Source organism: Vicugna pacos, chromosome 17, assembly GCF_048564905.1.
Source record: "Vicugna pacos chromosome 17, VicPac4, whole genome shotgun sequence".
Taxonomy (NCBI): domain Eukaryota; kingdom Metazoa; phylum Chordata; class Mammalia; order Artiodactyla; family Camelidae; genus Vicugna; species Vicugna pacos.
Genome location: NC_133003.1, coordinates 23,527,682 through 23,542,150, shown reverse-complemented (window position 1 = coordinate 23,542,150; position 14,469 = coordinate 23,527,682). Strand labels below are relative to the sequence as shown.

The 14,469-nt window shown below is 60.1% G+C and overlaps 1 protein-coding gene and 1 long non-coding RNA gene across 2 annotated transcripts; one reads left to right on the top strand and one right to left on the bottom strand.

The window, feature by feature from the left end:
• Positions 1–762: 762 nt before the first annotated feature.
• On the top strand, positions 763–8,690 carry DUSP7 (dual specificity phosphatase 7). The gene is made up of 3 exons (XM_072941389.1): positions 763–1,908; positions 3,498–3,932; positions 6,608–8,690. Exons 1-3 carry the CDS (start codon positions 1,392–1,394, stop codon positions 6,913–6,915), a joined length of 1,260 nt encoding a protein of 419 aa, XP_072797490.1. The 5' UTR covers positions 763–1,391; the 3' UTR covers positions 6,916–8,690.
• On the bottom strand, positions 8,402–11,186 carry LOC140686763 (uncharacterized). Its single transcript, XR_012060653.1, has 4 exons — positions 10,847–11,186; positions 9,823–9,986; positions 9,172–9,270; positions 8,402–8,491 (listed from the first exon to the last, which is right to left on the bottom strand). It is a non-coding gene; the product is annotated as an uncharacterized lncRNA (long non-coding RNA).
• Positions 11,187–14,469: the final 3,283 nt, after the last annotated feature.

Sequence of the window (14,469 nt, the reverse complement as noted above, 5' to 3'; positions counted from 1 at the left end):
CAAAGAGGTGGGGGCACTCTGCTCGTCAAGGAAAGGACCAGAGAAACCGCAGGGCTCCGCTGCGAGCTCCCTCCCAGGGCAGACAGCCCTGGTTCTGTAGGGAAAGCGCGGCATGCCCTGCGCGCGCGCGCGCGCGCCGCTCGAGTGGGGCCGCTTTGTTCTAGCGCTACCTGCGGATCCTTTCACCTCCTCCGCCCAGCCAGCCAGCGAGCCGATGCACGGCGCTCGCTGAGACCCCGCCCATTTCCCGCGCTGGGTGGGATTTTCGGCCGGCCCCGCCTCCCTCTCCCCCGCAGTGTCTCCTTGGGCTGCGATTGGCCATCTGCGTGGCGCACGCCCACCTACCACAAAAGTTGATTGGTGCGTTGGGAGGAGGTAGGCGGAGGGCAGTCGATTATAAAGGAGCACTCTCCCACCCGCTCCTCTGTAGAAGTCACGTGGCGCTTCAGTAAGCTCCCCCCGTCACCACCCTGCTTGGAAAGCTTTCTTAAAGTGACCGTTCTCTTTTCCCTGGGCTGGTCCTTTCCAGGATTTCTCCACCCCTGCCCTCGGAGGGTGGCAAGGCCCTAAGCCGTCCTACTCCGCAGTCCTCTAGGTGATGATTCCCCCTCAGGCCTGCTGAGGTGAGACTACCTTCAGGTTCCCGAGCCTGTGGTCCTCAGTGGGACTGCGCAATCGCCTAAAACAGTGACCGCATAAGCACAGGGCCTGGCACATAGTAGGCGTTCGATTTCCATTTGTTGAATGAACTCGCTGAAAGAATGAATGAATGCGGTTGACAGAAGGAGGAGACATTGGGTCAGCTTGATCGCCCTCTCCCTCCGCCACATCCCCGGGGAAACTCTGCTTCAGGGAATGTGGGAAGGGGGTGCCAGGTGCCGGACGCCCCCAGGGCAGCCCTTCAAGGTAGGCACAGAGGAGCTGGGAGCGCTGACATAGGGGACCTGGGCATAGGCGTCTTGGCCAGGCCCCCTAGACGAGTCATAACCTGTTCTGGGCAAGGTGAGAGGACGGCAGCGCTGGGGCCGGAAGAAGGCCCGGACGCCAGTCTCCGGACGCAGGTGTGTGGGCGCACGGGACCGCTCGCGCGCCCGCGTACTCGGTGGGGAGGGGTGGCGGAGGCGCGGCTCCTTTAAGCCCGGGCGCCGGCGTCGCGGCCCCGCCCCCCGGAGGACGCCTCGGCGCGCGGCCGCCGGAGCTGCCGTTTAATTGGGGCTGTCAGGCCGCGGCGCGCGCGGAGGGCCGGGCGGGACGGAGGCCGGGAGGCCGGGGTGGCCGGCGTGCAGCTCGGCGGGAGGCGGGCGCCCGGAGACGCCGCTGGGGCCCGCGCGGCCGGGGCGCGTCCCAGGGCAGGGCTGCCCGGCCCCGGCCCCGGGCCGCCCGCGCTCCCCATGAAAAACCAGCTCCGCGGCCCCCCAGCGCGGGCGCACATGTCGGCCTCGGGGGCGTCGGCGGCTGGGGACACCGGGGCGGGGTCCGAGCCCGGTGCGGGGTCCGGGTCCGGCGCGAGCACCGGGGCAGGCGCGGCGACGGGTGCGGGGGCCATGCCATGCAAGAGCGCCGAGTGGCTGCAAGAGGAGCTGGAGGCGCGCGGCGGCGCGTCCCTGCTGCTGCTCGACTGCCGGCCGCACGAGCTCTTCGAGTCTTCGCACATCGAGACGGCCATCAACCTGGCCATCCCGGGCCTCATGCTGCGCCGCCTGCGCAAGGGCAACCTGCCCATCCGCTCCATCATCCCCAACCACGCCGACAAGGAGCGCTTCGCTACGCGCTGCAAGGCGGCCACCGTGCTGCTCTACGACGAGGCCACGGCTGAGTGGCAGCCAGAGCCCGGCGCTCCAGCCTCGGTGCTTGGCCTTCTCCTGCAAAAGCTGCGCGACGACGGCTGCCAGGCCTACTACCTCCAAGGTGAGGGCAGGACCCAGATCCCGTCCGGGATTGGGGCTCTTCCGCGGCTCTCTGATACCCCCGCGAGAGGCTGCTTTCTCTCCCCGCGCCCGCAGCCTCCCAGGTCGGCGCCACGTCGCCCCCGGCCCGCATCCGCTCCTCCCGGGAGCCCGGCCCCCGCGGTGCAGGTTTAGGCCGGCGCCGGGGGCCGCCTCTATACCCCTTTCTGGGCACGATTCGAGTGGGCTGAACAAACTTTTCCCCGTCTGGGCTTTCCTTTTTTTGCCTTTTGGAGCCTTTGCAGCTCCCAGGTCCCAGCTGAGCCTCTCTGCGGAGGGAGGGTCCCCTCCTGGGCACCCAAATCCAGCTCCTCCAGCCTAGAATGCGTGTCCCTGGAAGGCCAGGGTTAGGACAGGAACCTTTCACAACGATTCCTGCCCCTGCTAGGGCATAGGGACCGATTAGGTTGGGGGACTCCGGGCATCCTGGCATGAGTCTCACCGCTTGGGGAGTCACCGCCTCTTGGAGGCGCTGGGAGCAGGGCTGTAAGCAGTGTGCCTTGACCCAGCTATGGTTTTCCGGGACCCCCAAGTCCTTAGCCTGCTGCCCCAGAGATTGTGGAAGAGGGAGGCAGCGCTGGGAGGCGAGTGGCTGCAGCCGGTGTTTCCAATTAACATTCCAAAATGGCCTCTTGCTGGCAGCGGGGCGGGCAGACGAGAGGGGAGGGGAGGCCTGCGGCACCCTCGGGCGCAGGGCCCATGCTTAGCTGCAAGGCGCTCCCCATTTCTTGTTCCTGTAAAACCCCAAGCAGCCTCCCCTTCTGTAGGTCCAAGGCTGGGGGGGGGGGACCTTGTGTTCTAAGGGGGGTTCTGGAGAATTGGAGCTGGGACCCCTTTTCTGAACCTGCCCTTACTGGGAGAAAGAGCCAGCCAATACCTTCACACTCCCTTTCTTGACTGTGGTTGAGGGTCTGGAGCTGGGACCCCTTTTCTGAACCTGCCCTTACTGGGAGAAAGAGCCAGCCAATACCTTCACACTCCCTTTCTTGACTGTGGTTGAGGGTCTGGGGCAAGCACTGGATTCTTAGTCAGGAGGCCCAGGCCCTCTCAGCCTCTAGCTGACCCAGACACAGCTCTGGCGCCTTAGACTCACATCTAGGAGGGGTTTGCAAACCCATAGGTGCTGGCCTGAGATGGGGTTTGCTTTCCTTTAGCACAGCAGTTACTTAGCACTTGTGGGTGCCAGGTGTGCTTGGGAGCTGTGGAAGAAGAATGAGCTGGGGTCTGTCCTCAAGTGCCCTAAAGCTGGTGGTGTAGCTGGGGCCCTGAAGCCTTATGGGTAAGGGTATGGAGCTCAGGCATGTTACTTCACCGCCCAGGGTCTCAGTTTCCCCATCTCCCCATCTGTGAAGTGGGTCATAGGACAGATGTGGAGAAAACAGGAGAAGATACATATGTAAATACTTGGCACCACCCACGTTGTCCATGGTACAGTGCTTGCCGAGGGGGAGCCCTGGCTGTCGCTGGTCTCATGCAGCCTGTTTGTTCTGGGGGCACTGGCTGGTGACATTGTCAGCCTCTCACCAAGGCCCTGTCTCACCCTGGCCACAGGTGGTTTCAACAAGTTCCAGACAGAGTACTCAGAGCACTGCGAGACCAATGTGGATAGCTCGTCCTCCCCGAGTGGCTCGCCGCCCACCTCGGTGCTGGGCCTGGGGGGCCTCCGCATCAGCTCTGACTGCTCCGATGGTGAGTCGGACCGAGAGCTGCCCAGCAGTGCCACCGAGTCGGACGGCAGCCCTGTGCCATCCAGCCAACCGACCTTCCCCGTCCAGATCCTGCCCTACCTCTACCTCGGCTGCGCCAAGGACTCCACCAACCTGGATGTGCTCGGCAAGTACGGCATCAAGTATATCCTCAATGTCACGCCCAACCTGCCCAACGCCTTCGAGCACGGGGGCGAGTTCACCTACAAGCAGATCCCCATCTCTGACCACTGGAGCCAGAACCTCTCCCAGTTCTTCCCTGAGGCCATCAGCTTCATTGGTAGGTGCTGCCGGGCTTTGGGCAGGGTGGGTGCGCAGGCGTGTCAAGGTGTGTGTGAGACTCTGGGTGTCGCCCGTGCCTGGCCAGGTACCTCTGGGCCTGTTGAGACCTGTGTGTGCCCTACATGTGCCAGCGTGTGCCCATGGGTGTACCCAGGCCCGCTGTGAGTCACAGTGGGCCTCAGGGCCTGAGTCCCAGGCTCCCTACAGCTGTCGGCACCTCCATGGACTCTGCTGTCCAGCTTGGGTTTTCCTGGCTGCGCTGTTTTGGGCTCAGCAAGCTGAAACATCCTAGCCCTCAGACCTCCCACGGGTCTCACTTGCTCTGCGTCATGCCTCAGCACACGTGTCTCTTTAGGATGGGGCTGTCACGGTTCCTCTTTGGGCTTTACAGTGTACCTGTGGGGGCTAAAGGATGGCCTGGAGCCAGAGGCCTCCCCCAAATAGGCAGCTGTTGGAACATGATGACTCTAAGGGGCTCGACAGGGCTCCAGATACTCCTGGCAGTCTGTGGGGCTTAACTGGCATGTAGAGGGTATCCAGAGAGTGTGAGGGAGGCTGAGGAAGGCCTCCCCCAGGGCAGTGTGCTGTGCCGTCTGGCTTAGAGCCCTCTGAGCCCCCAGCATCCGCAGCCTCAGCTGACTCCACGAGTCGCCTTATTTCTGACCTCCCATCCGCTTCCTCCCTGGCCAGCTGGAGGCTGTTAGATTGCAGGTCGTCTTCCTTGGCCTCAGTTCTCACCAGGGTTTGGGGAAGGGACACCAGATCAGGGTGGACATAAACCCTGGGCTCTCTGAGCCTGGTAACCCAGGGTTCTGCCCAGCCTCCGGTGTCAGGGAGAGGGTGGCCCAGGCAGGCTTTTCCTGCTGGCAGCTGTGTCCAGTGGAGGGCGTTTTGGTGTCAGCTGGGCTGGGCTAGCTTTAATAACAGGAAGTGGGAGGCTTCCCCGCCTCATCCGCTTACTGGGAACCAAAACTAGGTGCCTGGCTTGGGGGAAGGAAGGAAGCCAGAGGCCTGGGGGAGGGGCCGCCCAGGAGGACATGGCCAAGAGGGCTCTGGTGCCACCGCGGCATTCGTGTTCTCCCCGGTGAGGGAGGGAGTGGAGGGGGGCCCCCGGATTTCCCAGGGCTGAGCCTGGTTTATAGGGCCTTTATCCTTGAAGTCCCCTTTCTATCTGGGGAGGGGGACAGACCAGGGCGTAGAGGTAGAGGGAACCATCGTCCCCATTTGACAAGTGAAGGAATTCATGCTGTAGCATCCCATAGGACTCAATGGGGCAGGATCAAACACCAGCACCCCCACGGCTCAGCTGCACCCTGAGAGGGCTAAAAATAAAGCCAGCGGAAGTGGTTTTACCTTGGATCACCCGGGAGTAGGTTTGGGGGCCAGGCCTTCCCTGTATCTTGATGTGTCACCACTGGAGGCTTATCGCCACCACCCCCTTCTGCTGCCCCACATCGCAAGGTCAGACAGTGTGATTCCCCATGAAGCCGCAACATTTGTCTCTTCCCCTACTGGTCTTGCTCCCAGTTGGTCCCCAAGTCTGGATGAAGCACCTCCTGCATGTTAGCCCTGGCCACCCTCGTGTAGGGGTGGGGAGGGAAAGGCCTGCCAGGCCAGAGACAGCGAACACCAGATGAGGGGCAATTTGAGAACCTGTGCAGCATCCTGTAGGAGTGCACTGTTTAAGTGACAGCTGTATGCCTCGCTCCCAGTGGGCTCAGGAGGGGGACCTTGAAGGCTGCAGGTCTGTGTCTTGTTAATCTATGTTTCTGGCATGGTGACGTAGCTGCCCCAGGGTTCTGTGGAGGAGCGATGACAGGACTGGCTTGCTCAGTGGCTCAAACCAGTGTTTACTGAGCTCCTACTACATGTCAGGCAGAGGAGTCTGACAGCGGCACTGGGGGGACTGGGAGGGGTGGAGGGGGAGCTGTCAGAACCTGGTTGGCTGTGGTGGGAGTTGTCACAGGCACATGGGCTGGGTGGGCCCCACCTAAGCAAACCCCACTTGTGAAACTTGAGGCGTGGCCCTCATCCCTGACTATTCAGGAGCAGGGCTAAGACCCCAGGGACTGGCTGGTCACAGGGAAGAGATGAATACAGGGCCAGGCACCCCCCCGTTCTCTTGTGGAGGAGCCTCTTCTAGTCTGTTTCCCAGCAGGCTCTCGGGGGTACCCCTGGGAGCTGCCCCAGGTCATGGGCTGGCAGTGGTGGGTGCGATGAGTTAGGGGGAGCCTTTGTGTGGCCTTGGGCTCGTCACTTTGTTGCTGTGTCTGTTTCCTCATTTATAAAATTAGCTTGGTAGCCATGGTGCAGATGACCTGAGAGGATGCAGGTGACACCCTCGGCACAGTCGTAGCACAGTTATGGCAGCAGTAGGACTGGCAGTGATCACACTGTTTATGACACCCTCAGGTCCTCCTCAGAGCCCTGTGACTAAGCCAGCCCCTCTGACAGATGAGAAAACGGAGTTGCAGGGAGGTCCAGTGACTTGGAGTTCATGTGTGGCTGGGCCCTCTCCACAGTCATCCTCTTGACCTCTACCCAAGTCACTGTGCCCCCCGCCTGGGACGTCACCAGGTCCCTTGAGAGTCAGGCAGCACCAGCCCGTCACCATGCCACCTGTGGTGGCTCCCTGGAGGAGGTGCCTCCCTGACCCGTGCCTGTGTGTTTCAGATGAGGCCCGCTCCAAGAAGTGTGGGGTCCTGGTGCACTGCCTGGCCGGCATCAGCCGCTCGGTGACCGTCACGGTGGCCTACCTGATGCAGAAGATGAACCTGTCACTCAACGACGCCTACGACTTTGTCAAGAGGAAAAAGTCCAACATCTCACCCAACTTCAACTTTATGGGGCAGCTGCTGGACTTCGAGCGGACGCTGGGGCTGAGCAGCCCGTGTGACAACCACACCCCCAGCGAGCAGCTCTACTTCTCCACGCCCACCAACCACAACCTGTTCCCGCTCAACACGCTCGAGTCCACGTGAGGCCGGGGGCCCGGGGGCTGGTCCCTCCCCGGTCCTCCCTGGGGCCAGCTGGGAGGGCCCACACCCGCTGCCTCTGGCCTGAGGAACCTGGACATCGCCTGTGCCCAGAGGCCCGGGCTGATGGGCGGCCGAGCTTCCCGCGCCATCTCAGGGCTGGTGCAGCCCCCAGCAAGGCCTCCCCCGGCAGGACTTTCCAGCGGGGCCCTCCACGCTCAGACCCGTGGCTTGGTGAGTCCCGCGGGGGCCCCCTCCTTGTCCCAGGACACTCTTTTCTGCTGATGGCCCAGCCAGTTTGGCTAGTTTTTTTAAAGACACATCCATGGACCTGAGTTTACTTTTTACTTTTGGCAGGTAAATCCGAGCTCCCTGGAGCACAGAGTGTTCATGCTCTTCTTGATTTTTCTTTTTTTAATGAAAAGTGTTATTTTCAGGCTACATGCAACAGTGGATTGTATAAACCAGTATTTCATCCCTTTCTTGATCCTGCGAGAGAGAGAAATGTTCTCAGTTTTGTTTTTCTATTTCAAAAAGCAGTTTTTGGGTTTTTGTTTTTAATGGAGAAGACAAACCCCACGTTGATCTTGACCAAATGCGTTTTGCACATGTGTGAAGCCTCCATTTCTGCAGCAGCCCTTCTTAAAAGGGGTGGCTTGCTGCTCTCCCGGCATCGGGACCCCCAGCCCTGCCCAGACCTCCCACCTCTGCCCAGCCCGACTTGGCACTGCATTTGCCTGTGATGACTGCCGCGGGTTGTGAGTCAGGGGCTGGACAGGCGGCCTTGGTGTTCTCTGCCCTCCCAGCTGCCCTTCTGGTAGTCCCTGAAGACTGCCTGAGGCAGGAGATGGAGGCCCTGTCGCTGTCCTGCTGGACATGGGGCCACGGGGGACTGCCAAACAGTAGCATTAGCCCTTTGGGCTCAGCCCTGGGTTGAGGGGGCTGGGCCCCAGGCCCTTTTCTATATGTACCCACTACTTCTGTCTGTCTCTCTCTCTCTGTTTGTAGCTGAGAGTAGAGGCCCAGGGACCGGGGAAGCTTTTTGGTGGTGCGGCCCAGCCCCACCTCCCGAGTTTCTTCCCACACCCTGGCCTTCGCTCTGGTTCAGCTGCCACCCCCAGCCCCCTTGTCCCGTGGAAGCCTGCCCTGCGCTCATCTCACCCATGCCTTCCATTAAGAAACTCGCACCCATTTCAATCCCAGCGCAGGGATGCAGCGAGGATAGACTAGGAAAGAAAGGGGTGTGAGGCTCTGTCCATCCCCCACCCTGCCCCTGTATCCACAGAACAAAGCCACGGATTCCGTTATCCTCCTCCAGTTCTGTTCCTTCTCCAAGCTCAGTGCTCCCAGGTGTCAGGACTGCATGGGGTCCCCGGGAGGGGTGAGCAGTCGAGCCGGGGTCCCTGAGCGAGCCCACCCTCAGCATGAGAGCGAGGCCACGGAAACTCCGCCCCCACTGCATCTTACCTCACAGGGGTGGTTTTCAGGGATTCTTTAAGGCAGCAGATTAAAATCTTGCCACAGTTGAGAAATTGACAAAAAGCTTCCATGCTGTACATGGTTCTCTTCCTCTCTTTTTTACCTTTAAAAAGAAAAACCCAGAAAGATGCATCAGATTTGTGTAAATGAGGGTATGCCAAGAGGGTGGCCAGTTTTGCTTTATGATCTTATGAAGGAAAATTTGTGACCCTACATATATACACACATACATATATATATCCCGAACCAGCAACGGGACTTTGTTTATATTGCAAATAAATATTATTTTTTCTTTAAAATGACTTGTGTCTGATCAGGGCCTAGGGTCGGGGTGGAGTGGCAAGAACGGGCACTGTGGCCAGTGTCCCAGCTCCTGCTGGGAAGGAGGCAGTGGCCTGGGCCTGCTGAGTGCTGGCTTTGACTGGTCAGCTGGGAGGAGCCACTGGGCCTCTGGAGAAGCTAGAGTTGCGGGCATTTCCCTAGCCGTTCAGGCGCAGGCAGGCAGGGGCATCTGGGCTTTCTCAGAGGGCTTTGGCCCATTGGTTGGCAGGAGATGAGGCTTAGAGAAGTTTTGTGGCCCAAAGTCACACAACTGAGCCCCTGCTCGCCCAGAATTGCCCAAGGCTGTCCGCTTGGACGTTGCCCAGACTGCCCAAGTGCTCTAGGCTCCTGACCCAGCCCGCTGCAGCCCCAGGGCCCTGGCCCCTTCTCTTGCTGCTCTTGTGGATGGGACGGGGTGTGCGTTTATCTACCCCACTCCTTCCCCCACTGGCCTGGGGATACCTGTAGGACGTGAAGCCTGGTCAGTGAGCAGGTCAGCCCTTCTTTGCTCCTTAGGAACTGTGTGGCCTCAGACAGGTTCCTCAGCCTTAGTATCCATTTCTGTAAAGTGGGGCCAGTCACACCCAGATACCCAGTGCTTTTCGTGCTCAGGCACGATGAGCCCATTATGTTCATTTCCTGGTCTGGACCTACAGGGAGGCGTTGGCTGTGCCTGGCCTCTCCAGAGCAGGTGAGGGCCAGGCCTCCATGCAGGCCCCTCTGGAGGCTCAAGGCCCTGGGCAGGAGAAGGGAAGGGGCCTGGAGAAGGATGAGGGCCATGGCTTGGGGAGTGAGGCCCCCAGTGGGCCACACAGCCCCATGTTACAGACGAAATGGGAGCTCTACAGGGGCTGGCGTCCACCTCACTCTGGCTGGATTGAGTGAGCCCCAGTCAGGAAGGGTGGGGGAGCCTGGATGCTGACTCAGTTTCCCCATCTCTGCCTCTCCCCTCGCTTTATCCCTTTGCTGTGCCCAGCACTTGGCTGGCCCCAGGTGGAGAGAGTGGGCAGGAGCCACCCAGCCCCCTCCCCAGGACTCTCCCCTTTGGGTTTTCCAGTCCCTCCTGTCTCTGTCTCTGTCCCTGCCCCATCTCTCCCAGGAGTTAAGTCTGACCAGAACAGTCGCAACTTCATGCATCTGATGAGGGCTAAAGGACAGCTTCTGCAGGCCAAGGGACATGGGTTCAAATCCCAGCTGTGTGGCTGCTGGCTCCTCAACGCTCTTACTCCGGCTTCCCATCTTGAGAATGGGGCAACACTGGAGTGCAGCCAGCAGGCCTGTGAATGGGGAAGAGGAGGTGGTTTCTCGCAGCATCGGCAAAGGGGTGGGGGCTGCTTTTGCTCTTGGGCTCCCTCAGGGCCCTGGTCCTTCTGTGCCAGGGGCAGGCAAGGGGGTGGGGGCCTGAGCAGGCAGAGACTGGACCTTTGTTCCCTCTTGCTGTCCTTGGCCAGGGCTGGGGAAGCCCGCGGGTGCTGGGCTGGGGGCTGGGCCCTAGACCGAGTAAGTGCCTGGCAGTGCCGGCGTGCCCAAGCACAGGGTGGGGGGCGGGAGCGGCAGTTGCCTCCTGAGCTGCCTCCTCCAATCGAGGACTCAGGGGCTTGACCTTCCATACAACCTGAAGCCAGGTGGCCTCTCTGGCCCTCAGTGTCCTCATCTGTAAAAACTCCCACCTCAGTCCTATGCCTGGCTGAGGTTCCCTTCAGCTTCCTTCCAGTGAAGACAGAGGAATAGGTGACTGGGGCTCCTGGTCCTGGCTCTGACCTTAGCCTAGGCCATGCTTACTCTGGACTGCTGATCCCATCTTGGGTCCCAGGTTCCTGCCTCATGGTCCCTCACTCTGAGTTCCTGCTGTTCCACCTTGTCTTGGCTGTGCTGTCCCCCCATGGACTCTGTCTATCCCAGGCCATCTTTGGCTGAGGCCTTGGATGCTGGTGTCTCCAGAGCTCATGGACACCTGGCTCTCTGGGCTGCATCTGCTTCATCTCTGCGCCCTCAGTTCACTCTTTCCTCTTGACCTTCTTTATGCCTCTCTCTGGGTCTCTGTTGTCTCCATCTCAGCCCAGGCCCTGGGGACCCCCTCACTTCCTTCTTAGCCACTTCTTAGCTTTCTCATGGGAGGAGGATCTGAGCTACTCACTCACTGACTGGCTCCCTCGCACATTCATCCAGGAGCCATTTCCTGTGCCTCCTGGGCTGTCCCAGGAGTGGGAACATGCCCGAGGGAAGTTCAGTGATGTCAGGCTGGGTGGCAGGATAATGGGGCCCTTAACTTGCCCTCTGAGAAATGAATCAGGTGCAACAGCAGGCGTGACTAAGGTTGGGCACGAGCAGGAACTTGTAGCACTGTGGAAGAGTCACCCCGAATGGGGTCTGACAAGGAAACCACAAAAGAGATGAACACTTCCCTAGGTGGTCCGGTTCTAAGCCTAGGGGAGAGGGAGGCAGCCCTCTGGAGAGGGCCCACCCCAATGGGGCCCCTCCCCAGAGTGCAAACATAGTCATCCATTATGAATGGGGGGGCGGGGCCAGTAGCAAGCCTGTGCTAGAAACTGCCCCCTCCCCTGCTGCCGCCCCGGACACACGCAGGCCTGCCCGGACACTGTGTGCAGCGGGCAGGGCCTCTGCATCAGTAAGGATGTGGCCAGGGCTACCCACACCCACACCCAAACCCCTGACGGAAGCCAGAGAGGCTGGTGCGGGAGCCAGGTGTCACTGGTGGGAGCATGCTAACATGTTAACCTCGGGGCACCTCAGGGGCCTGGGTGGCATTGGGGGTGTCTGGGTCCTGATCTTTGATACTTTTCTGCTGCTTGTTCTAGGCCCTCCCTCCCCAGACACAGCCCTCTCGCCTCCTCCCAGAGGCCTTCTGGGATTGGTCTCATCTGAATTCCAGTGCCCAGCAGAACTGAGAGCCCAGGGGGAGTTCAGATTCGTCCTGTTCCCCTTCACCCCATGTAGCCGGGCAAAGCAAGTCTGAGCCAGGGTGTCACAGAGTCAGTCACAGTGGAAGCAAGCCCACCCCCAACACACACAAGCTTACAGTCCTGAATCTTTTCACCCAGGTCCTGCCTCCCTCATTGGTCTAGAAGCCTTCTCCCTCTGTCCCTGTGAAGGACCTGATGCGCACGTGCACACACTGCCCCCTCATTTCTCAGACAGGACAAGCCCAAGCAGGTCTCATAGTGATGGAGGAGCCACCTGCCTCTGACTCCAGCCTCCTCTCATCAGGGTGCGGCCCAGTGAGGTCATCCCTTCCCAAGCAAGGCCATTAAAGACCATCATTAGCAACTCTCCAGAGGGAAGACGAGGCCTCAGCCCCATTGTCTCTGGTGGGCCAGATGAGCCCTGACAGGCAACGGGGGTCCCCACTCCAGCCCCTGCCGCGCCCCCTTTGCTCAGGCAGCCATCTCCTTTCCCAGGGCTGGTCTGTTGTGTACCTCCAGGGGCATCATCTCGCCTGTGGTTTCTGTGCATCTATAGCATGTCCATCCAGCGCCTCCCCACCAGCGCCTCCTCCTCTGGCCCCAGCACCCTTCTACCCCTGCTTCAAGCAAAGGAGAAGCTGCAGCCCCTTCTCCAGGGCTGGATGGGCCAGGAGGGGGGTAAGGGGTTGTGTCTAGGGGGCAAAGGAGCCCCTAAAGAGCTTTAAGCCCAGGGCTGGCTGGGTCTAGTTGTCATTAAAAAAATCCCCTAGTTTCTGAATGGAGAACAGGCTGAAGGAAGGTGTTCAGGACAGGGGATGTTGGGGAGGCTGGGACAGTCATTTATGGTGGCTGCTGGGGGCTGGACCATTGTGGCATTGGAGGAAGGGGAGAGAGAAGGACACATCTGCAGGACCCGCAGGACTTGAGCCTCATGGGAGGGAGGACTCCTTGTGCAAGCGGAGGGTCACAGCTTGTCTGACTCCATGCCCATGACCTGAATGCCAGCCACCCTGCCATGGAGAGGATGGATCTTAGCCAGGCCGTGCATGGGTCCAGGACGGAACCCTAGCCACTGGAGTCTGAGTCCCTACTCACCAGCCCCCATCCCTCACTCTCTGTGTACCCACATGCTGACCACCCAGCGGGAAGCAGCAGCCACCAGGGTCCTTCCTCATACTGGAGACTTTCCTGGGACAGCATAGCCCTGGCGGCCCCTCTCAGAGCCTCAGTCTTCTCATCTGTACAATGGGGATAAGAGTTGTAAGCTCTAAGAGGAAAAAGCAGGCTCCAGCTGCCCCTCATAGCTGTCCGGCCGGGGAGTTTCGCTGCTATCTGATCGGCTGGCAGCTCTAATTGCAGTAAGAGTAATAATAACACACACATGCATGCATAGCCCTTACTCTGGGCCAGCATGTCTGCTGACTTTACATGATAAACTCATTTAATCCTCCCTTCAGCCCTTGGAGGGAGGTGCTGATTATCCCCGGGGGGGAAATGAGGAAGCCAGCCCGGGAAGGGTCCACACTGGAGTGCATGTCTGGCTGACTCAGGAATCCCTGCTCTCAACTATCCCGGGCCTGAGAGGTCCACAGTGGCTTTGGGGCATCTGGCCCCTCCCAATCCCGACACTACCTGGGCTCCCACCTCGTGGTGGTGCCAACCCTGGGAAAGCAGCATCTTGAGGGAGGGAGCCTGCAGCCCCCTTCTGAAGGGGTTGTGATGCCTCTGTGGGTTCTGGGGCCGGGCAGGGGAGGCAGAGGAGGAGAGAGGGCATCAGCTCGGGAGGCTTGGGAGGGAGTGTCCCTGAGTGCACAGGCTGGAGGGGAAGAGACTCAGGGACATCTAATTCTAACAGGTAAGGCGGTCTGGGAGGCTTCCCAGAGAAGGGGACATCTCTGCGTGAAGATGAAGCTTCTGCTATTCCTGCCTCCAGGCCTTTGCACTTGCTATTTCCTCCCCTTGAAGATTCTGCATCCCTACCGCTCCATTCGACTGGCTACCTCTGTCTACTCTTTCCCTGAGCTTGGCTCAGATGCCTCCTCCTCCTGGAAGCCTTCCCCACCTCCTCCTCCAGCTAAGGTTCTGGTGCTCCCTCTGGCTCCCATGGCCCTCTTGCAGCCCCGTCCTCTGGAGGCCTTGCTAGCCAGGGTGCTGGGTCCATCTTGGCATCCTCAGCCCTCTGGCCACTGCCTGGGACACCTCTGAGAACTTACTCAGCTCTGGATGTCAGGCCTGCATGATCTGCATACACAGAGATGTCACCTGTGGCCCCAGGGTCCCTGCCTTACTGTGTCCTCACATGTCCAAGCATTGCTGATTCTGCGTCTGCCATTGGAGATGCTGAGGAGGTGGGACTGGGAACCGCTACGCCACAGACAGGATATTTTGCCTCTGCAGCCCCTGTTCTCACCGCCTCTGTGCCCACCATGATTGCCAGCCCTCCCCTCTGGTTCCAGGCAGAGCTCCTGTTTATAAATATCTGCCACTGCGACAGCTAAGTGGAGGGGTCTGGAGGCCACGCTAATTGATTAATTAAACCCTCTCGGTTAATTAACTCCATCCCTCTGGGGAAAAAACTCTAGAGCCGGAGCCAGAGCCTCCTCTGGGCTGGGGGAGGGTTTAATTAGCCTGGGTCAGGCTGAGCCTGATGCCAGCTGCTGGGGGCAGTGGCGAGCTGAGCCAGGGAGGAGAGTAGTTCAGGGCACTGGAGCTGGGCCTCCTGGGGTGGGGAGAGGGAGCTCCAGATTTGGCCTGGACCAGCCACTCCTGCTCACCCCGTCCAGCCTCCTGGCCCTCACCTGGGCCCCAGATGCCAGGGGCAGCTGGACCTGGAAGA